Here is a 24,441-nt window from a genome sequence, read left to right as displayed (position 1 = left end):
TTTTCAAATAAATATTCAGGGTATCGTTATTCAAAAAATTATGAAAAAAATTATTCCATGTGACTTGACAAACAAAAATGAAGTGAAACAGGTAGTTTATTTATCTCAATTGGTAAACAAAACTTTCGCGGTCAGAGTTTAAATCTACCCAATTCATTGTTTCTTTCTTTGTCCTTTTATATATTTCTTCAAAATGGATGTAGAATCTACAAAAGCGGAAGAGGAAGCGCGAAAAAGGAGAGAACGACTTAAGAATCTTCGAAATAGAATCTCTGAGAATCAGAATGGCGAAGATGAAAATGTGGATGAAGCTCTTCCAAAGTAAATATGAAATTTTATTAACACAAACAAATAAAAAGTTTAATCTTACATTCAACTTACGAAGAAGAGAGCTCACGTATAGATTTAAATAAAAGTATTTTGTACCGAAAATTTTATGAACAATTCATTAAATAACGTGTCATTTTGATAATTTAAGAATTGTGTTGTTTTTGATGGGTGATATATTTGCTATTGGGTTAAATTTCTCAACTAATTTTATATTCTTCGGACAATGCATGTTTGATTATTTAGAATTTATATACAGCAGTTTTTCATGAGTATCAATTTTAACATTGTATAATTCTGAATAATTGATCATAACAAAAATATGTTATTAAGAAATTATTTTGTTTTCAAAAAATGTTTATATGGATTTTATGTATATAAAAATTACAAAGCAGATAATTGTAAATGCTTAATATTTGCTTTATACTAGAATTGTTGGCGATATATTTTGAAATCTGATTGTTCTGTTTTTATTCTTTGAAAAAGATGTCTAAATAAACGGCTCAGATAAGATTTTACTTTTGAGCATGAAAAGTATATTTATTTGAAGTCTGTTTTTAACAACATTTAAGATGAAAATTATTCTTTACAAAAATATTCAATTCAAAAATTGTTGGAATGCAGTAAATTGCCACTGAATGTGATCACATCTGAATTTTTTAAAAATTGATAACATCTAACAATGGATAAAAACAATTGAATTGGGTAAAATCAACTTTATTTATATCACATCAGGAAAAAAAAGCACTTACCTCATAGCTGTCTATAATATATTAAAAAAACAATAAAAAATTTATAGCTTATTGACAATTATTCCTAAACCATCCTTATATATTATTCATATGTGCATAATTAAAAAAAAAATTATTGGATAATGTTACAAGTGAAGTTTTAGAATATCAAGTACTTGACTCACTTTAGCCTTCATTCAAGGGCATTCTTCAAATCATTTATCCCTGTCAAAATCATCACCATTTATTGGTTTGTAATGATCACAAAAAAGTTATGATTCTTCAAAATCTTATAATAAACTGAGACTATGAAATTTTCAACTGGTCCACAATATTCTGTCGACTCATTTTAGGTAGATTTTCATCACTGTGAAGAATGTATGTTTCCATTTTGTATTTGACCTTCAAATCATTTTTTTTCAGTAAATTTTCTTCCATAATTCATTGGTGTATAACAGTGGTTTATGCTTATTTGACAGATTTCAAATCAGACCTGTCTGCATAGTTATGCCCTTAAACTAATCTAGACTACTCTAGGCCAGACAAAAGAATGTAAACCCTATCTTATAGTAAAAAGTTATTCTTAAATGTTTCCTTATAAGTTGAGCAAGAAATTCCATGACCATCAATCATTAAAGCTTGTTGACACCAAATCATTGACCAATTCTCTATAACATTAAATAATATAATGATCACAAAAAATGAAATATTTTGTATACTTTTAAATACATCAGTTCAGGATTAAAGAATTTTGATAATATTAAATGAATGATAACATCATCACTATCACATTATGTAACATCTACTGCATAAAAAAACACAACTAAGCAATATTTCATTTGTTATGAATCAAATCTACAATTCACTTTGGTGGAGGTCTAAATGTCATTTCCTATAAAGGGGAGAAAAAACAATATTTCATTTGCAGCAATTTTTATTTTCTTAAATCTTTAGGATGGAAAAAGTTGTTTTATTTACTAAAGAAATGAAATTATGCGAATAGAATTATGAGGAATCCTAGCTTATATAGCAGAAATATGGATGCAGTGAAACTAACAATTCCTTTTTATTAACAACACTGAAATCATCAATGCTTGTATGCAAGCTAATTGCTTTATCAAAATTTATTTAAATAACAATGTCCCTGAAGGTATCCCATTTTTGTCTTCCTTATAACAGGGGTGTTTGTGCTCCGGGGAAACCCCGGAATTCCGGGGATTTTGAACTTCGATACCCGGAAATTCCGGGGATCGTCGTTCAAAAGGAAGTAGGAATAATAATGAATTATTTATTTTGATCTGGGCGATTTTGTTTGCTTTGAAAGCAGAAAACGCAAGGTCAGCGTGTGTGGTGAAAACTTTTCCTTTCTTTCTCCAAAGGCAGTGATAATGCGTGAAAAGGGGGAAAAAACTTCTTTTTTGTTCTTTCCTTATTGCGAGTTATGACTCATTCCCCCGTTTCTCGGACATTCTCTTCTGGATTCTTTTCGGCAAGTAGGCGCGGCAGAAAAAAAAGGGAGAGACTTCGCGACCAGATGTGCGATCACGTGACTCTGGGTTCAAAGGTCTTATCTCTCCTGGCGTGGCGCCAATAAGTAGAGAAGGGGGATTTTTCGCCGTATTAGCTATTTGTCATTGATCGCTTCGCAACTTTTTTTTTCTCCGCTGTGTAAAATTTTCGTTTCATTTATTGATGCACGTGTAAATTTTTCGTTTCTCTTATTGAAATATTTTTTTATTTATGTACGCAAGAGAATTTTACTTTGAAATTTCAGCATATGAAACAGAAATTACCCCTTAAAAATTCATATCTAATTAGTTTTACAGCATTAGATTCAGAGCTAAGAGGTAAAACCAGTACAATATTAGCTTTTGAAAAATTATCATCTTTTATGTCCCATATTTTTAGTGATAATGAAAAGTCAAAAGTAGAAGCTGAAATAAGGTTATACCAGAGTGATATTGATATCACCAAAGAAATGCTCTACACATCTGATGAAAGTGGAAATCAAGTCAAGTGTACAATTGATAAATATTGGTCTAAAGTTTTTAATTTAAAAGATGATTTCACAAATGATTATAAGTATCCTACATTGGCTAAATTGGTCAAAGCCTGCCTTAGCTGCTTCCATGGCCCATTAGTGGAAAGTGCATTCAACTTAATGGATACACTTGTCACTGACTATAGAACCTCTCTTAAGATTGATTCCCTAGATGCAGTGCAGACTATTAAATATGATTTAATGGCTTCTAAAGAAACCTCATGTGAAAAATATGGCTCAAAAAATCCAATGACTGATCCAATTCACAAAGATCTCTTACTGAATATGAACAGAAGTTGGAAAACATATCAAGAGGACTTAAAAACATGTATTTCAGATGAGTCACCTATAAAAGTCTCTGAAAAACCTTCTACATTAGCAGAAAAGCAAACTGCTTCTACCTCTGCATGTGCAGTTCTCGAGGAAATTTCTTCAACTGTAAATGAGGAAAATAAAAGTCAATCTTCCTGCAATTATGAAGTTCACCACAAAAGAAAGACAAGCCCACAAACATCAGCAAATAAAAAAAAGCAGCAGAAATTAGATAATTTTTTTAAAGAATTAATTCAGGTAATTTAAAATATTTGCATAAAATGTAGTAGTTTATATGTTTGAAAATTTATGGTTATTAATTTTGCAAAAAAAGTAATTCATTGAACTTTTATAATTAGGTCATTCAATATTTCATAATTGTAATTTTTCATTTCTCCCCCCCCCCCTTCTCGAAACTCCAAAATGCCGGTTGTAAGTCCGTAAAAGTTTCAGGGGATTTTTTGGGGTCCCACAAACACCCCTGTTATAAAAAGACCAACATTTAGGATCAGCCATTCTTTTTCTTAGAATGATTGAATTTGACAGCTCTTTCCAAAAAACAGGACATTAAATCTTTGGTCTAGATAATATACCAGCCAAACTTCTTAAATCTTTTTCCTCATACTAAATGTTTCTTTCCTTGATATTTTTATAATTTGTAGGGACAAGACCTTTTTCTTCTAGAATGGCATACAAATAATCCACTTCTAACACCAGGTACACTGAGCTCTTCAGTAAATGCATATTGACAGTTTTAGATAGGATTATGTTTCTGCATTGCTGCACTCTTGCTTTGTTCTGTTTTTGTAAGAATGATTCTACAATCAATTTCTCTCAGCTGTTTCCAAAATAAAACCACTCAAATCATGTAGGTTTATATTGCTGAAAGACTATTACATTTTACAATCTGTTATCTACCACAAAATAATATCTACTTTTGCTAAAGAAGAATTCACCATCATACTAATCTGGAGTATTAAATTACCTTAATAACTTAGTATGGATTGACAGTCTCAGAATAAAAATTGTATCATCTAGGATTTATGGGCAGTACTATCAGAGTATATTTGATTTCATTGCTGTTTGTAATGTTGTAATAAAGTTTATCAAGTAAACTATCAAATAAAGAGGATTCATTCTAAAGATTACTAAAGTGAATGTTCTTCGTGTAGTTGTATTCACTATTATTATATATGAATGATATTTTTAAAATGTTCTCTAGCACGTGCTCTTAGGTTTATATTGATAACATGTTTTTCTTAGTATTAAAGTCAAGCTTTCTGCAATTTATCCTCAAACTTCAAATAATAACTGCAGAAATTGTACAAAGCATGGCACTTTACAGTTTCTCTAGAAAATTCACAGGAAACAATTATTCTATTAGAAAAGAACATTTATTTTACAATTTTGAGTATAACAACATTATTATTTTGCGAAAATCTGTAATAAACTTATTCGGATTGTAACTTTTTACAAACTTCTCCTTCAAACATCACTTCATCAATTTTTCAATCATAGATTCTGAAACAATTAAATGCTATTCCTTGGACCATAGTATCTAGCTGGAGATCTTTTTTGGAAGCTGCCATAGTTTATATATAGCTAATTCAACCATAGAAGCAGACTTGAATTTGGATATCCTGTCTTGAAACCACAAGCCAAACTGTTCAACATGTTCCAAGTATTGTTTAGTTTGCACTCTAACTGGCTACTGGTTTACCTTATTGAGCCACAATTACATTATTATAGAAATGTCTTTTTATAACTATTTTCATCCCCTGTTCAGCAGAATTTTCATTAAGCATATTTTTTTTTGATTATACTCATTTTTAGTTACTTAACTCCATTCAAGAAGCAGCTCTCTACATCTCAAGTATGTCATTTCTCTAAAGTTACAATTTGAAGACTAGCTTCATATAATGAATGTGAAAATATCATTCCAGTTTCTTTTCCAACTACCAATATCATTATGTTTTCTAATTCGCTGGTTTTATTTTCCAAGAAGAAAGTTCTTCTGAATAATGTTATTATAAGCAATTTTTAAGAGCAAAAGGACAGATTTTTGATGGATAAAGTTTAAATGTGTTTCAGTAATGTTATTCAACTTACAGATAAATGTTTATTTGCAACTATATATTTCAAAATAGGAGAAAAAGTTGTAAAAATAAACTTTAGTATGGACATTATCTTCTTATGTGAAGTAATTGCTACTCTTTTAGTTTTTAGCCATTTCTGCAAAATCAAAGAGACTGTTATCCTATAAGATGGTCTTAATTTGTCACTAGAACAACAATCTCAAATTTTCCATATCATTGGCTTACTTTATCATATTTCAAAATAAGTAGTGGGATATTCTCTTTCTATCAATTTTGTAAAAACACTTTTGGCCATAAAAATATTAACGAAAATGAATCAGGTGATTCACTGTTATGAAATAGCCACAACTTGCTGATACTACATTAGATTTCACATGAAGATATAACAATCTCAATATCCAAAACAAACTTTTAAAATAGGATCACAGGAATGATTCTCAAGTCTTTAGTCAATTGTTTGCCATCTTCATTTGCTTCTAACAAAATACTATTTATTCCCAGTAAACAAAAAATTGAATATCATCCTTGCTTATTTCCAAGCAAAAATATTATCTTTAAACTGAAGACAATATAAAACATTACCCAAGTTCTTTTATGTCCCTTCTGTAAGTAGTGTGAAACAGAAGACCACATACTTTAATCCTGTCTCAAGTAGGAAAATCTGAGAAACCAACACTGGGATGAGACAGGAATTATTCCAGTTTCAACTTTTTTGTTTGTTGGCTTTTCAACTAAATTGTGTCTAACAACTACGAATTCAATTCTATGTTGAGCAACTTGAAACATATTTGCAATATTAGAGACAATTATCATATATTCTTTGTCATTAGTTGTCGATACAGAATGACTGAAAATATCATATCTAGACATGACCATTAACATTGCAGAAAGCAGTTAAATTTTTATAGTTTCATATTTCTCTCATTTTAGTGTAGATTTTGTCATTTTATATGTTTTATCAAAACGAATGTAGAATCTATAAAAGCTGTATAGGAAGTGCAAAAATGAAGAGAATCTTCACACTAGAATTTCCAAAAATCATAATTGTGAAGGTGAGAGTGTGCATAAAACTCTCCCAAAACAAATATAAAATCATATTAACACTAATAAATAAAAAGCATAGTCTTATTCTCAACTTATCTTGGAATTTAAATAAATCTATCTTACTTAGAAATTTTATAAACTGTTCATTAAATAAGCAATATTTAGAAACATGATCAGATAGCTAATATGTAATTATATAAATATTAAAAGCAATATTAACCTTTAAAAATTTTTAAGAAACTCTTGTGCAAATAATGGCTAATTCCTATTATTTACCTTAAAATATAATTATTAGTGATATATTAACACATTTTTATGTGTGGTAATCCCATTTTTATTTTTTAATTAGTGTCAAAATAAATTAAACTGATAAATTTCTATTTTGTGCAAGAAGTGGAATTTTATTTATTTGAAGTCTAGAGGCAGCTAATTGAAGTTTTAGAAAGAAAGAAAAAAAATGCTTTATGCTCTGATGCTGTAATTCTGAATCGTTGAGTGGTAAATGTGGTCACCAAAGGGGGAAAAAATTAGAAAACATCAATATCTGCTAATGTTTTCAAGAAGTGGAAATCGACAAATCTGAGCTATGATGTTGGTATTTATAAGAAAATAATTTGTAGTGTTGGAAAAGAAAAACCAGCTATCCATGTAAAAATATCTTCAAAAAAATTAATAAACTTGTTAATTAGTTCAAATCATTTAGTGCAAAAATTAAGTGATGTGAGTGGTATTGTTTTTTTTTTTTTTTTTTTTTTTTTTTTTTTAAATTTGAAAAGCTGTTTGAATATGATTTTTAAAATTTGTAATTAAAAATCAGTCTGAAATATATATATATATATATATATATATATATATATATATATATATATATATATATATATATATATATATATATATATATATATATATATATATATATATATATATATATTTCAGTTTATATATTATTGTTAGAAGCTTTTCTGATAAAATGGCATGTGTCTGAAACAAATCTGTAGAAAATGAATCATTTAGTGAAGTGTACATTTTTGTTGAAATAAACAGGAAAAATATAGGATAAAATGAACAGTTGGGTCAAAAGAACAGTCTACAGAAAAACAGACAGTAACTTTAAAATTTACTATTTTATTGGCAGTCTGATTTTTTTTTCTTGTGTTTTACTTATATAAACAATATTTTTAACTAATTTTTTTTTTTTTGATTTTGTAATATTTTTTTAGTATAAATTGGCATACTGAATTTATGTTTGGCTAAGTCTATGGAACTTGAATGTTTAATTTATTCTACCATTTATGCCATTCAAAATTTTTGAAAATCTGATGACACATTATCTACTCTTATTCCGAAGCAATATATTTCTATATCTAGGTATATTATTTTTATTTTAACTGTTTAAGTAAAATGAGCAGAAGGAATGTAAAATGAACATAGTGTTAGACTTAGCTGCTGGCATCTGCTTAGATAATGGTTAATAATTTTTATGTTATTTTTGAGAAGCAGGGGATATATGTATATATTGTGATAAAATTATGATTTTATTTTCCACATTAAATAAATCTAGTTATCTTATTATCATTTTTACTCAAATATAGGAAGATTTAAACAATATATATATTATGAATTTTAATGAGCAGCAATTTAGCTCAAAAACATAAGTACTTTTCCCAAATTATTTAATTGGGAAATTGGGTATTATACTGTATTATTTTCCTGTCTACAGCTATAATTCAAAAAACTTAATTTTTCTCACAGCATGCATGTATCTCCATTCTAATCTTCTTTATCTTTACTTAATTTATATTCATCACTCTGATGTAATTTTAAAATATATTGCATTTTTCAATTTTGGGGGGAAAAAATGTTGACAGAAATTTCGGAGAAGTGGTTTCATGATAGTAAATTACAGTATGTTTCTAAAACTGTTTTCCCTACCCATTCAAAGCAGATGACTGAAAAATTCTCTTCCAAAATTATATGAAAGATTTTCAAGATTTATCCAGTCAATAAAGCTGATATAGACAATCAAATAGTATTAAAATATTATACAACTTCTTTTAACTTCAAAGGAGATAGTGACAACCTCCTCTGTTTCAAGGGAAGGGAAGTAACTTTTCTGTTGTTTCAAAAGCCCTTGAAAAAATTAAAACTGGCTGTTCTTTCAACATTATCACTTCCTGTACTGAATAGAACAAACATTTCATGGAGGAATTTGAAAGCAAAAAGAAAATATGTACAGGCTAAAGTAAGTGGTTATTGTGTACTAGTGAAGAAATTATGGCAAAAAATGAATCAGAACTTTTTTTGATCTGTCACATATTTAACATTTCAAAAAAGGCATAGATAATGGAAAGAAAAAAATAAAAGAACATAAAATTGGAAGAGGATCGATGCGACAAGATCAATTTCTCTCAATTTCAATACCTCTCATGTACTTTATCTTATCCAAAAGGAAGGCTATGATAAGTTCTTTCATATATTCCTGCTTAAAATTTTATTTTATATAGAACAATTTTTTCTCAAACTATATTTATTAGGAAGTATTTTTTCACCGATTTTTTTTATCATCAATTTAGAAGATACATGAACCGGAAGAGCTATTTGTTATGAGACTGTCTCTATTAAAAATGTAATGTTAAAAATGTACATCATGTACACAGTAAAACTTAAGTGAGGCAATTATAATAACATGTCATTAATGCTGTACAATTTGGTGATATTATGGCTATGAAGTTATATATAAACGGTTTATCGGAACTCAACTATATCCTTGATGAACAGGCTGGTCATTTGAGACGGCTAATAAATTTTTGAATTTTCAGATGATATAATTTTCATTTTTGTGATGTAATATTTTCGGATGTTTTCAACAGAAATTGACATTGTTTAATTTAATTTAAATTTTAAAATAATAATTCAAAACCGCACATTTCTACTTTTTAAAGCATTTCCTTTGTGTCAAATTTCGTGACTCAAGATTCACTGTTCTATCTTGTAGAGTCTCAATATATGTATATTTTTCTTTAATATTAGATTCTATTTATGTAATTATGTAATCCAGTCACTTTGGGCTCTATTCGTTTTTGTTATTGTAATGTCATAATGTTTGAAATAAATTAAGATATATGTTTTGAAAAAAAAAAAAATATCAGTTCAAATATAGTAGTTATGTATGATACAAATCCTGTAAAAAAAGATATATAATTGGGATTTTCTGCTCATATCATTTTGAATATTAAATTAGAAAGAAATCCTATAAAATATTTAGCTTGTTGCATTATTTTGGATGAATATTATTGTTTGGGTTTGTTTTTAAAATATATTTTTAGTTTTATAACATGATATTTTAGATAGTTTTTAAATTTCAAAACATGTGTTACTATAAAAAAATAATTCAATTATCTATTTATACTTATTTCTTATAGACCTGTATTTCGAAATTATACACCATTAGATGAAGATTTACGTCTGAACCAGCTGCCCAAACCGAAACCCGAATCTGGTGATTATAATAATTTTTTTTTAAATCTTTCTTTTCATTATCCTGTAAAACTGGATACCTCTTCTCACCACCATCAATTTACTACACACTAAACCAGTCATATTATATACAATTTGGAAATTAAATATGTCTAACACAAAAGTTCCATATTTGCTATTTAAATTAAGGTTCTATGAGAGATACTTGATTTGCTTATTCAGTGTTATGTTTGGAGGAGATAATTAATAAATGGCTGTTCTATATTTTATCACATCTTTACATTTTTAGTATAAAGAAGTCAAAGGTTTTTATGAAGAAAAAATTGGTTTTTAAAGTTATCCTATAAGTGTTGCTGATCTGATATCTCCGAATATTATTTCATTATTAATTGTTTTAGAATAAATTATTTTAACTCTTATAAAATTTATTTATTTTAAAATATTAATTAATATCAATGTAGGTTGGAAAATGATTTTTTTATATAATATTTTTATAAATTCATCTGATTTAAAAGATTAAAATTTAATTTTTATTACAAAAAAGTAAAACTTTATGAGAAAAATCATATGAAACTTGTTCCAAAACTGATTGTGCACACTGAGCAATAATTTCAAAAATTATCTTTCTAGATATGTAAAAAAAAAAAAAAAAGAATTAAATAATTTTATAATAAAACAAAAGTAAATTTATTTTTTATGTACAAAAAAGTATTAAACCAACTTCTATGTCTCCCTTTTTTTAATATTTTTCTTTCCTTAAATTTATTTGATTTTATAATGTAAAACATCTTTTTTTTAGTATCTCTCTTTTCTCTTCTATTTGCATAAGCATTTTATTTAGTTTTGTTTTGTTATATTCCTTTAAAAAAATATTACCAATTTAATGTGTGATAATTGAAACTCATATTTTTATAAATATGAATTTGAATTTTACATTTTAAAGCATTATACTCATGTAACTGAGTATAATGCTTAAACCGGGTGTATAAATATGTTTTCTCCTTTTTTTTAAGTTAAAAAAAAAAGATACTTGTTTCTTATAAAAATTAAAAACTAATTGATTCAGAATATTTCTCTTCAGAAATTACAGCATTTCTTCATGTTCTGGACAACAAATGAATTCTGCGAAGAAAACTGATTGTTTATATTCTATTCAGCTATCAAGCCAATTTTTAATATCTACTTGGGAATTGAAATTCTCTTCTGAAATGCACTCTACATGGAGGGAAATAAATAATAGTCTGAAGGAGCAACATCTGGTAAATGTAGCAAATAGGTTGACACATCTCGGCAAAATGATTCTAAAATTTCTTTCTGTTAGAAAACTGTCTTGCCATGTCTTTCCTTATATTCTGGACTTTCTCCTTCAATGCTGCATTCAAATTGATCATCTATTGTTTGTATCATTCATTATTGGTGGTTTCATCAAATAATGCTTTCAAATCTGCATATTGGATTGTTTTACTATGTTTGGACTATTTTGGATCTTGGATTGTTTTATCACGTTCTTTACCAGTTGTTTTGAAACGATTTTTAAATAGGCAAAACCACATTTTGTAAGTATTTTTTATGGTGTATGTTCACTATAAATGCCCAAAAGCAAACAATATGTTTCTATTGCAGTTTTCTTTTCATTGAAATAATGTAACATAACTTCCTGCAAATCAGTTTATTTAGCTCAAAATATTTTTTTTTTCTTAGCTTAAATAATATATATTATCTAGAGGCTTGCCGACTATTTTTTAACTGATTTAATAACAACCTTAAGAGGTTGTTATCAAACCTTTGAAATGCTGCTTTTCCAATTTATTTGGGCAAACAATGCTACTATAGTCTGTGTATTTTCTGTAAGCGGTTCAAGGTCACATTTTCAATCGCGTTACTGGTACCAGACAACCAATAGGTGGTTCAAGGTCACATTTTCTACCTCTTTATTGGTTGTCTGGTACCAGTAATGCACTAGAAAATGTGACCTTGAACCACCTACAGAAAATACACAGACATCATCTATTAAAAATACACAGAATTATATTTATACGCCTAATATAATATGAATAAGTGATATCTTTTCATATCTGTTTTTATTCATTAGTGCTAATCTTATAAAAGAAAGCATTTATTTTATGTTATTTATAGTTGAAACTGAAGTACAAGAACAACTGGAAGCAGCAAAGCCAGAACCTTTGATTGAAGAAGTGGTGAGTTATATATATATATTAATAAAATTTTTAGAGTACCACATCTTAAACTGAAATAAATTTATTCTTACTCTTCTTCCATCTGATTACTTCTATTAACAGCTTTAAAGTCTGATAAATTAGTTTTAAAAAAGTGACATTTTTTAATCCAATTTTTGAATCTTAATAATATTTTATTTGTATTAAATTATATGAATAAACAGGAATCACTGATATTTGAAATGAACATAGAAATCAGAAATAGGTTGAAAGTTATAAAATTGTGCATATCATTCATTCTATTTAAATTGGGGCTAATTTCCTAAACATATATCAAAAATACTTTACTTTGTCAGTGCCATATTTTTTATTATTACTTTTAAAACAGATAGCCTTTTAACCATTAATGTTTTCTTAGATACTTTTAAAATAGTCTTAATAAATATGTTTTGACAAACAAAAAAAGAATAAAAAAATGCTGTTTATTTATATTAATGGCTATTGTCAGGATCAGAAAATAAAATAAAAATACTATTTGATTATTATGTACTATTAATAATTTTTTACTCCCCAAAAATTATAATTTGAAAAATTATCTATGTTTTTCTCTTTACAAAATATAATTAAATACTTTGACCCTAAATATGTAAATTTGAAATAAATTCTATATATTTTTATATGTATAATGGGGCAAAAAATACATTTTAGATGGATAGTAGTTGAATATTAAAAATGTTCTAGTGCTATTCAGTTTATAAATATTATGATTAAAATTTTTGAAATATGCCTCAGACACATGAAACATTGTTTCTGTAAAATAATAATTTTCAAAAACATTTGTTATCAAAAATGCTTTGAAATAAAACTGAGTAGTTATGATAAATGAAAACTAAACAGAGAATTATATATTTAATGCTTAAAAAATAAACTATATTCTATGTTTTATAACTGATATATATATTTATTAAAATTAGTAAACATTTAAAAAAAATAAGCCAAATTTGTTGGCAAATAAAATTTTCTAAAGAATTCTGTTTTTAAGGATATGAAATAAACCACTTTTGCATATGTTTATTAATTCAGTTTTTTAGTGATAAATATCACTTTTTATTTTTATTAGCATTATCAGTTCTTATCACTTTACTTCTTGAAGAATATGATATTAAAATTGATAGCTCTAAACAGTTCCAAAATTCGTTTTATAATGAATAAAACTTTTTTAGGAGCCTGAACATGAAATAATATTTCATTTTTTATATAACAATATTTCTTTTGTTAAAATAATGGCAAAAATGGTAATTGTTAAAAAAATACTGATTAATTGAATAACAATTAATCTGGAATAATGTTCAAAAAATTCCAAAATAATATTGCTTTGTTTGTGATGGTATTTATGAAAGTCCACTTTGTGTAATAAATTATATCTTTATCTCAAATTTAAGCTTAAGTTCAATAAAATTGCTGTAAGGGAAGTATGAATGTTATGAAATTTATTTTATCACTATCTCATAAGCATGAATTTATATGAGCTGTATAAAAGTTTAAATTAAATTTTAAAATTTAATAGTAACGTATCATCAGAATATGATCAAAATTTAAAATTTTCTTAAACTGATGAAATTTTTATGTATCTTATTATTTATATATAGGTAGCTGTATATGAAATTGTTAATTTTTATTGTAGGATTTGACGATATTAGCACCCCGTAAACCAGACTGGGATCTCAAAAGGGATGTTGCCAAGAAATTAGAAATATTAGAGAGAAGAACTCAGAAAGCCATTGCAGAGTTAATAAGTAAGTTATAGTATATTATTTATTTTGGATTTATTATTTTTAATAAATTAATAATTTCCTAAGAATATTATAAAGAAATAATGATTAATTATAATAATGGTGCAATAAATATCTCCTGATTAGTTGATTTCTATTTTTTTTAAAGTTTTTCTTGCTTTTTTATTAAAAAAATGTGGCATTTTAAAATTTTCTTTAATAGATTTGTCTAGTTTTAATTTTTGCCAATAAAAAATTGTTTTTAATAACTTACTGGCATAATAAATTGAGCTTACTATTTTTCTGTCATCAATCATTGCGAATGCATTCTACTCACATTTTTTCAAAAGTGTTTAAAAGAAAACAATTTCAATTTGTTGATAGTTGAGAGAAAATTCTGTCTTTCTTTTTTGTAACTTTTAAAGGATTTGACACAAGGGGTATTTTAATTTGTAGTTTGGCAAGATATTGAAGTATTACAAGCACAAGTAATATTATATAGCACAAGCATTATAATGATTTATCTGATATATGCATTAAATAATTAAACTTTTAGTATCTAAATCTGCAATTAAATAAAAGTATAAAATAATTAAAATGTAGATATCACTTCAAAATTTCAAATGTTCTTTGTTATCTTAAGGATTGAAATAACAATAAATGCTCCAAATAGATATGTTATCTAATTAGGATCTTAAATAAATTCATAGTACAAGAAATTAACATTCTTTATTTTGCTTCACTTCAATTCAAATCATTTTGGAATCTCAGAATATTCTGGTTAATATAACATTTGAAATAAATTTTTTATAATCAAAGCAGTTAGATATTAGAGGAATAATACATTTAGGATTTCTAAGTTGCAGTAGAATTCTTCATCCATTCCATCGTTATTATCACTATAATGTATATTACTACTATTATATATTATTTATTTTTTTATTTCAATCAGCTTAAGCTAAATCTTATGCACAAATTGTATAAAACCTATTCTGAACATAAAGTAATCGATAAACAAATTCCGATTGCTAGCTGCCTTTGTTACTAAAAAAGATTTAAAAAATACCTGATGCAGAGCAATAAACTCCAAAATGTGAAATTAATCAATTCTGCCTTAATGATTCAGAATTTATATTAGAAAACAAGTGTTTTTTCTTCTTCAGATAAAAATGAAGGAAATAAATATGAAATCATTATATTACTAAACCTTATAAAATAATTCAGCACTTATATTCAAGTGTATCTGTATGTGCATGTTTCCTTAAATTGTTATTATTTTATATAATTTGCTTTTTTGAAAGTGATAATTTGTTTGATAAAATTGAGGTATCTTATTTTTACTAAATCTGAATTGGATTTTTAATTTATTATATAATTAAAATTTATTCTGTTTTTGAATATATTTGTGTGTTGATTTTTTTTAGGGGAAAAGAATCTATACATGTTTTTTGTGAGGTAAAAAATGTAATAAAAAAGGAATTTTATATAGATTTATTAATATTATATGTCTATAATAAATTCAATTTGTATGCATTTATAAAAATTAGCTATTTTGTAAGTACTAAAATTAAACATTTAGCACCATTTTAATTTCTGAGTAATGGGGTCATTTGATTTTTGTATCTCAGGGTGTAATTTTTGTAAATTTAACTGTCCTTCATTAAACTGCAATATCACATGAAAATAACTTGCTGAAAACATTAGATTTAGATTGCCATATTTTTGTGAAATCTCTTACTTAACCCTCTGACTGCGTAATTTTTTATAATCACTATTATGTTTGCTAATAAGTTCAAATATTTTAAAACAAAGTGAATTGATACTATATGATACACGATAATAATATGATATAATAAAAGTCTATAATTGTAAAAGTAAATACTCTAAACTGCAAAAAACGTAAGATGCAATAGAAAATAGACTGATTGCCAATCTGTGGTAATCACAAGTTATGAAGTTGGAGGATTAAAAGTATATAAGTTCTGAATGCATTCTCATTTTGTTGTCATCTGCTTTTTGCCTCACTATACTCAGTGTGCTACATTTCTACCTTATCTAAATTTAAGCAAAGAATTTTAAAGAACTAAAAGATAAACATGTTGCTGAATATTGAACAAAAAAAAAAAAAAAAAAAAAAAAATTAAAAAATAAATAAATTTTAATTTAAAGGCACTCTTCACCTTGCTGATTATATATTTCATGTATGCAGTAAATAATTCTAAATTATAATATTAAGAAAAGAATGATTGCTCTTTGTAATCTATTTACAAAAATGTACTTGTTAATAGAAAGTCTCCTAATAAATTTTGTATCTTTCAGGAGAAAGATTAAAATCAAGTGAAGATGATTTAGCAGAAGCTGTAAATATTCAAGCTGAAATGGCAAATAAGGATGTAGATTCTGATGAAGATTGATATCTTTGTGTTATTTTTTGTAAATAAATTTTTATTTTAACTAGTTTTTGGTACAAATGTGACAGAGTTGAGGAATTGTTTTGTTGAGAATTCAAGAGGTTTGTTGGATATATGCATTATATTTAAATAATCCATGTAGTGGTTAAAAATGTCACATCTAAAGTGACCATCTGGAAATATGTTAAGCCTCTTCAGTTCTTTCATTTTTCAAAAAACATATTTAAAATTTTACTTATTAGCAATAGTTTATCAATGTCACCAGAAAATTTCTTTTAAGAAATTTCAGAATTGTGCTGTGCATAAATATAAGTATTACATTTATGTGCAATGTAATTATGTATTGCGCATAAATGTAAGTGCTTATTATTTATAATAATTTCAGATAGATGAATCTTAAAATTTTGCACCCTTCCCAGGCAGTTTCCACCTATATCAACCATTTTGCAGTTGATAAGGGGTTCAGAATGATAATTTATATTATATAGATAGAAAGATACAGCAGACAGTAACACAGAATTTATTCAAACATGAATAATGAAATCCCTATAAGTCTTTTTGTCTGTGCATGATGTTAAAAAAGTTGTACACAGGTATTTGTTATCAATTTATCAGACTTTGAAAAAAAAATATTCATAAAAGGAGTTATTTCCAAGGATGTAATCCAAAACAACAACAAAACATTTTTGTAGGCTTATTGGTGAACTTTAGTTATGAGGAGAAAGGTGCAAGAATGTGTGGTAATAGAAATATATTAGAGAATTGTATTTTTAAAATATGATACTGCAAATGAGAAATAGTATCATTTTTTCCAAAGGGAAACTTAAAGAAAAGAGAGAGAGAAAAAAGAGAAAAGGTATTAAAACACCTTGAAATAATTAATAACATTGACAGTAAAATGTTTTTATTTCTTAATGAAGTTCATAAGCAACAGCTCACATTCACTTAAATAAATAGAATGACAACAGGTTGATGGATTTGGCCCAAAAATTGATGCTGATGCTCATATTTGGTGATAAAACTATACATCAAATTTCATCTATCTAGCTTGTGTGTTTCTGAACTATATTTTCATAAAAATGGATAGGTAAACTTTTATTTACATATTTTACTAAAATTTGGTAGAAATGAATAATTTTAAAGTAAAAACTGCATACTAAATTTCATCGATCTAGTTTAGCACTATCTTATTTCTAGATAGAATTTCTAAAATGGTTTTCTTGGACCAAGGGAGATCTAAAATTGGACATGTATCAAAATCTTTAGGCTAAATATTTTCATGATTATAATACATTCTCTTTGTTTATTAGAAAATAAAAAGCATAAATGTATATTTTCAAATAACATTAAAATTGATTTCATTAATTATTAATTTGAAGAGAAATTGATGACTGAATAGGTGTACTCCGTTGTTCAGTATGAATGAAATATTCCCACAAAGAATTTTTAAACTTAAGGATTAAGGAAAGATTTAATGGTTTTTTATAAATAAGTTATTTTTTCCTTTAGTTTTAAAATTTTCAAAATGATTTACTGAGCATTGAATGAAATGTCACAGATTGTACGAAGAAATGAGTTTAAAAACCCTATGTTACTCAGTTAATCTAAAAGCCTTTAAAAACATTAAATAAATATATACAAAGGTATAATTTTTGTAAAGAATAAGAAAATGATATATACGTATTAATTTAAAGTAAACATTTTGTATTAATGTTGATTTAATGAAATTGACCTTGTCTCCAAGATTTAAAATTAAGTATATTGATCAGATATTTGACTAAAAAAATAAATTTAAAAAATGCGATAATAGTTAAAAAAAACTTGTACAACTTTTTGAATCATTTAGATAAAATTAAAAAAAAAAAAATGAAAGTATACAGCAGTATGAATTATAGAAACTCATTTTTCAAATTTGTTTAATAATTTCAAATGGAATAAAACTATTGAAAAAAATATGGGAAACTGAACTTTTCTTGCAAACAAATATTTAAAATTCAATAAAATGAATAATTTAACTTATCTTTTATTAATGATACTGTTTGAAAAATCAATTTTATGTCGATTCATCACAGTGAGAGAGAAGAACTCAAATTCAGGTTATTAATAAGCATAGTTTGGCAGTATTTTAATATCTGATGAGCAAAAACTTTGTGATAATTGTAGTGTAATAATTATATGGCATTAGTTGAAAGAATGTGATTATAAATTGACCAAAATTAATGTTTGCTGAATGTAGAATTAATTCTATCAAAACATTACTTTAAGATATTACTGTTTGAGAAAATATCGATAAATAAATGTAATTAAACCATCAAAGAACAATGAAAAAGAAAATCATTCCCACCATTTCTTAAATTATCCCATTGTTTTAAGAGCAAAGGTATCTTAGAGTAAAAGTGGAGCATGTTTAAAAACTAATTTAGAAGAATGAGATTTTTTTTTTACAAAATAATAATTACAATTCAGTTAGTGTAATAATATCTTAAGGAATACATGAAGATATTAAATAATTAAAATTATTTTATATAAATTTAATATTTCTTTTACAAAAATAAATTTTTAATAATTTAATAAAGAATTGTTTCAAAAACTTATAAAATACAATTTGATATGTAAATTACTTGAATAAGATTATAATATATTATTTTTGTTACTTTTTTGATATCATCATCATATTACAGAATTTTTTTCTGTCAAATTTGAATCTGAGAGATATGTCTAAAGAAGTAGATTCTAGATTCGAAATTTTTATTATTTTTAATCGGAAATAATCTTTCAGCAGATTCAACGGTAAGACTAATAATGTTTTCAGAAAACAGTATTAGTACAATCCAAATAAATAATTTTATAAGCATATTGTGATTTTGGCAAGTGAAACTTGATGACAAACTTTGATTTCATTAAATAAATAAATGTCTTAATAACATGTGACAAAATTACTTGAATAAGATTATAATATATTATTTTTATTACTTTTTTGATATCATCATCATAATACAGAATTTTTTTTCTGTCAAATTTGAATCTGAGAGATATAATGCAGGGGTGTTTGTGGGACCCCAAAAAATCCCCTGAAACTTTTACGGACTTACTACCGACATTTTGGAGTTTCGAGAGGGGGGGGGGGGATGAAAAATTACAATTATGAAGTATTGAATGATCTAATTATAAAAGTTCAATGAATTACTTTTTTTGCAAAATTAAGACCTTTGAACCCAGGTCACGTGATCGCACATCTGGTCGAACGAAGTCTCTCCCTTTTTTTTCTGCCGCGCCTACTTACCGAAAAGAATCCAGAAGAGAATGTCCGAGAACCGGGGGAATGAGTAATAACTCGCAATAAGGAAAGAACAAAAAAGAAGTTTTTCCCCCCTTTTCACGCATTATCACTGCCTTTGGAGAAAGAAAGGAAAAGTTTTCGCCACACACACTGACCTTGCGTTTTCTGCTTTCAAAGCAAACAAAATTACCCAGATCAAAATAAATAATTCATTATTATTTCTACTTCCTTTTGAACGACGATCCCCGGAATTTCCGGGTATCGAAGTTCAAAATCCCCGGAATTCCGGGGTTTCCCCGGAGCACAAACACCCCTGATAATGTCTAAAGAAATAGATTCTAGATACATAATTTTTATTATTTTCAATCATAAATAATCTTTCAGCAGATTCAACGGTAAGACTAATAATGTTTTCAGAAAACAGTATTAGTACAATCCAAATAAATAATTTTATATGCATATTGTGATTTTAGCTAGTGAAACTTGATGACAAACTTTGATTTTATTAAATAAATAAATGTCTTCTAAACTTATATTTATGTCTTAATAACATGTGACAAAATTGTCTTCTATCAGTTTGTAATTACTATTTAACCCTTTAAAGGGCCATTTTTTTCTAGTCATATTATGTTAAAATATTTTTAGGCTTGAAATTAGAATAAGGAAAAAGATTCATTTAGCTTATTAGATAAATTTAATTTGATTAATTAATTAATTTGGTTAATTAATAATTAACTAACAAATCAAGACACATCATTTTGTTTAAGACAAAGAACTGAAGCCTTTAAGTTTCTGTCTTTCTTAAAAAAATTTGGTGGGAAGCATACTTCCCACGGCCCTAGAAAGGGTTAAATTATATTTAAAAAATCAATATCTCAACTTTGAAATACATTTTGAATCTTTTCTTAAAAGAAATAATGGCACTTACAGTTAAAATTAGAACTATGAAGTAAATATTAGTTATTAACCATTACAGTAAGACTCAAAGCACTTAAACTCGCTTTGAATTGATGTCCATTTGCTGCCTGATATTCTCTGAATGTATGTATATTCAGATAAAAATATCTGAAGGCATTTTCTTTCACAAAATAATAATGATAAAAACAAAATAAAGAGGGTCAGTAATATGAGACCCTAAAAAATATCAGAACTTTTGTCTGTGCACTATTTACAACTTTCTTGTTCTACATAGTAAAAATGTTAATTTAAAATTGTTTACTAGTTTTAGAGTGATGTTTTATTAAAACTGTAGAAATTAATGATTTTTAGAAAATAACTAGTTAAAAATCCTATGTTATACAAAGCTCAATCTTTGTGACTAAAATTATGCTTTTTTTAAAGTAAGTGAAGAAAAAGGTAATTTTTTGGAATGTATGGCTCTGAGGAGATAGAGAAATCAAAATAAATGAACATGATATTGACCCATTGAATTTTCAATTTTTAATAGTTCATATAGATTCTACAATTGTATTATAATATTTATGATTTTTTTGGATTAAATAAACATTTTATTTCATAAAAGTTTTTAAATTAAATAAAAATTCATTCTATATTTTATACCAAAATATTTTACTGTAATTTACATCTCAATTTTTCTTAGTAAAAAAAAAAATCTGAGTAATTTTTAATAAATTATTGCCTGACAGTTAGAATGTTTTATTAAATTGTTTCTACAATTAACAAGAATTTGTTGCTTGAATGTAGTTCAGTTCAGTTCAATCTATGTATGTTGACATAAACAATGAAACACACTATACATATATTTAATCTTTGTTTACAAATAATCAAGATTAATGAAAAGCATATATATATACTAATTATTATCTGTTACAAATATTTGTCAATATAATTAAGAATTAATATATTTGATATTGCTCAGGATAAAAATATTTCCATGTTTTTTGACCAATTGAAAATAACTATTTAATTGTTATGAAACATGCTTCAGTATTTAATAGAAATTTTTTAAGTAGTTATAAAATAATAAAAATTACGTTCATCACATATCAAATCATTTTTTTTTACATTTAAGTGTTATAGATGTCATATGCAAGATAATAAAATGTTTAACATTAGTATTAAATGCAATAGCAATATCTAAACAAGTAAATATATGTATATTTACAAAACTATATGTTTTTAAAGCACTAAATATTCTTATCAACTGCAACTTTATTTTTAGCTTCAATTAAGGTAAGCAATTTATAAATCTAATAATTTAAAAAAAAAAACTGTCTAAAGTTATTAATAAATTTTAAAGAATGATAAAAAAAAATTCATTAAAATATTACATCACGGAAGCAAATAAATATATTGCCCTATCTATATATTTGCAATATTTTCATTCAATAGAATGCTAATAATAAAATCTTTACTATATAAGGAAACATAGCTTTTGAATTAATAAAAAATAATAATTAATCATCATAAGTTCTTTCTTTTTCTATATAAACTTTCTGAGAAAAATTTGAAAAAAAAAAAAAGTTCAGTCTGAATTTTGTAGCATACAAATTATATATATATATTACTGCATAATCCTACAAAAATAAATAAGAGAGAAAGAGTAGTTTGAAAATTAATGGCTATTTTACCTAGCAATTTATTTTGAATACATTTTAGACAAGTGCCTCAAAAAGTAAATTAATGACTAGTTTAAAATTTTTCCTACTTCAAATTCAAAATAAATTCTAGCAAATTTAATAAGTATATGTTTGCAATTAATAAAACAATTTTTCTAGTTAAAAATAACTTTTATTTATGCATACAGAAATATACATTTTGCAGTCTTAGCAAAAAATTCAATACAAAAGCATTTTCTTTCAATATATACTATACAACTAAAATGGTATACATAAAAGTATACCATTATGACTGTTTGCAAATCAATTACATTAAAACTATAAAAATATCCCACAACATACAGCAATATTTCTGAATGATTATGATCTACTGATATTCAAAAATTATTAACTTACAGAAAACAAAGGTAATTGCAAACAAGCATAAAAGCGAATTATTTTTTTTCTGACAACTCTTTTACAACTTTGGAAAGATAACTCATTCTTCTGGGAGTTAGAATTTGCATCTGTGCCATAACATTATTTAAATCATTTGATTTTGTAAAGTCTGCTTCTTTGGGATTGGATTCTTCTTCAAGATAAGGATGATTTAACAGTTCTTCCACAGAAGCCCGCTCTTTGGGGTTACGTTTTAAGCATTTTTTCAGTACATCAACAATCAATTTATCAGGTAATGGCCTGAACTCTATTTCATAATTTGGGTTAGTAATGGCATTTATTTTCTGCATTAAAGTTTTAAAATTATGGAAAGGTGTCACACCATAAACTAAATTGTAAAGAATACAACCTAATGACCATACATCAGATTTTACACCAACTTTAAAGCGGATTTTTTCATTATCTGACATTTGAGTTATAGCTTCAGGTGACATGTAGTTCAAAGTACCTACCTGAGTATCTCTGAAGGTACTAGTTTTATCATCAGGAACAGAAGTTGCAATGCCAAAGTCAATTAATTTTAGATTTCCAGCAACAAGCAAAAAATTAGCAGGCTTCAAATCTGAATGAACAATTCCATATTTGTGAATATCGGCTACAGCTTCCAGCATTTGAGCCCAGTAGAATTTTATCATCAGAGGAGATAGGCGTTTCAGTTTTGCTTCATTGGATATATATTTAGCAAAATCCACTTCACCTCTTTCTAGGACTATAAACAATTCATTCTTTCGATACTCATAGTCATACATTTTAATAACTCTGCTTGAATGTTGGAGTTTTTGCAAATATTCAATTTCTTTTTTGTATCCTTCTCGAATAGAAGGGTCTGTATTTTTCAGATCAACACATTTTATAGCAACAAGAGACTTCTTTTCTAAATCAAAGACAGAATATACTTTGCATGAACCACCAGATCCCAGAAGGGACAGAACACTATATGATTTCCGATTTACTTCTATTATATCATCTGTCAAGGGAGATGTTTTCTTAAGAGGCATGTTGGATGCAAGCGGTTTCTCCAAAGGAACTTTAAACTCTGGCTGCGACATTAAGTCCATTTTTATTTTAGGCTGTCTTTCTGCAAGAGCATTTGGTTTTCTAATTTTATATTCACTCTGAGGCATAAAATTTTGCATACTCAAGCGATTCCTTTGAATGTTATTAGGTTTCTGAACAGAATAATATTGTTGATTAAAGGGATTGAAATTGGGAGGAGCAATCTGGTTCTTTTTGGATGACGTTGAAAACTGCTCAAATTTAGATAGCAATTCATGAGTTCTTGGTCTAAATTCGGGCGTTTTCTCCACTTCAGGTTCTTTGTTTTCATTTCCGCTTTCTTCAACAGGTTCATCCTCGTCTTCATCCTCACTGAATTCTACACTGGGATCGAGACGAGTAGGTAAACGACAAAGTACATCGTTTCCGCTTCTAATTCTTTTAAACAAATCATCAATGTTTCTGGCTCGAACAGACGGATGGGTTACAGCGGATTTAAAATTAGTTTCTATTGCTTCGTTGCTTTTATGGGAGTAAGTAGGCATGGATTCATGTTTCGGTACATTTACATTATTTTCCATATTGAAGTAGGCATCGAAAGTCAAATATGTTAAAATAACAAACAAACAATGTAACCACTTATTTCAAAACTCCCGGAAAGTCTTGTTGCCAGTTTGGCTTAAAAAATATTTTGAAAGTGATGGGATACCTGATTTTTTTTTATAGTTTAATTCGGTACAGCTTAAAAATGTTATTGCTG

The 24,441-nt window shown here is 26.4% G+C and overlaps 2 protein-coding genes across 2 annotated transcripts; one reads left to right on the top strand and one right to left on the bottom strand.

The window, feature by feature from the left end:
* Window positions 1-90: 90 nt before the first annotated feature.
* On the top strand, window positions 91-16,434 carry LOC129967339 (coiled-coil domain-containing protein 12-like). The gene is made up of 5 exons (XM_056081880.1): window positions 91-321; window positions 9,974-10,050; window positions 12,165-12,226; window positions 13,890-14,001; window positions 16,297-16,434. Exons 1-5 carry the CDS (start codon window positions 194-196, stop codon window positions 16,389-16,391), a joined length of 474 nt encoding a protein of 157 aa, XP_055937855.1. The 5' UTR covers window positions 91-193; the 3' UTR covers window positions 16,392-16,434.
* A 6,025-nt stretch (window positions 16,435-22,459) lies between these two features.
* On the bottom strand, window positions 22,460-24,402 carry LOC129965987 (dual specificity protein kinase Ttk-like). Its single transcript, XM_056080316.1, has one exon. It carries the CDS (start codon window positions 24,260-24,262, stop codon window positions 22,682-22,684), a length of 1,581 nt encoding a protein of 526 aa, XP_055936291.1. The 5' UTR covers window positions 24,263-24,402; the 3' UTR covers window positions 22,460-22,681.
* Between the last annotated feature and the right edge of the window lie 39 nt (window positions 24,403-24,441).

Source organism: Argiope bruennichi, chromosome 1, assembly GCF_947563725.1.
Source record: "Argiope bruennichi chromosome 1, qqArgBrue1.1, whole genome shotgun sequence".
Classification (NCBI taxonomy): Eukaryota; Metazoa; Arthropoda; class Arachnida; order Araneae; family Araneidae; genus Argiope; species Argiope bruennichi.
This window is presented reverse-complemented; position numbering and strand designations above follow the sequence as displayed.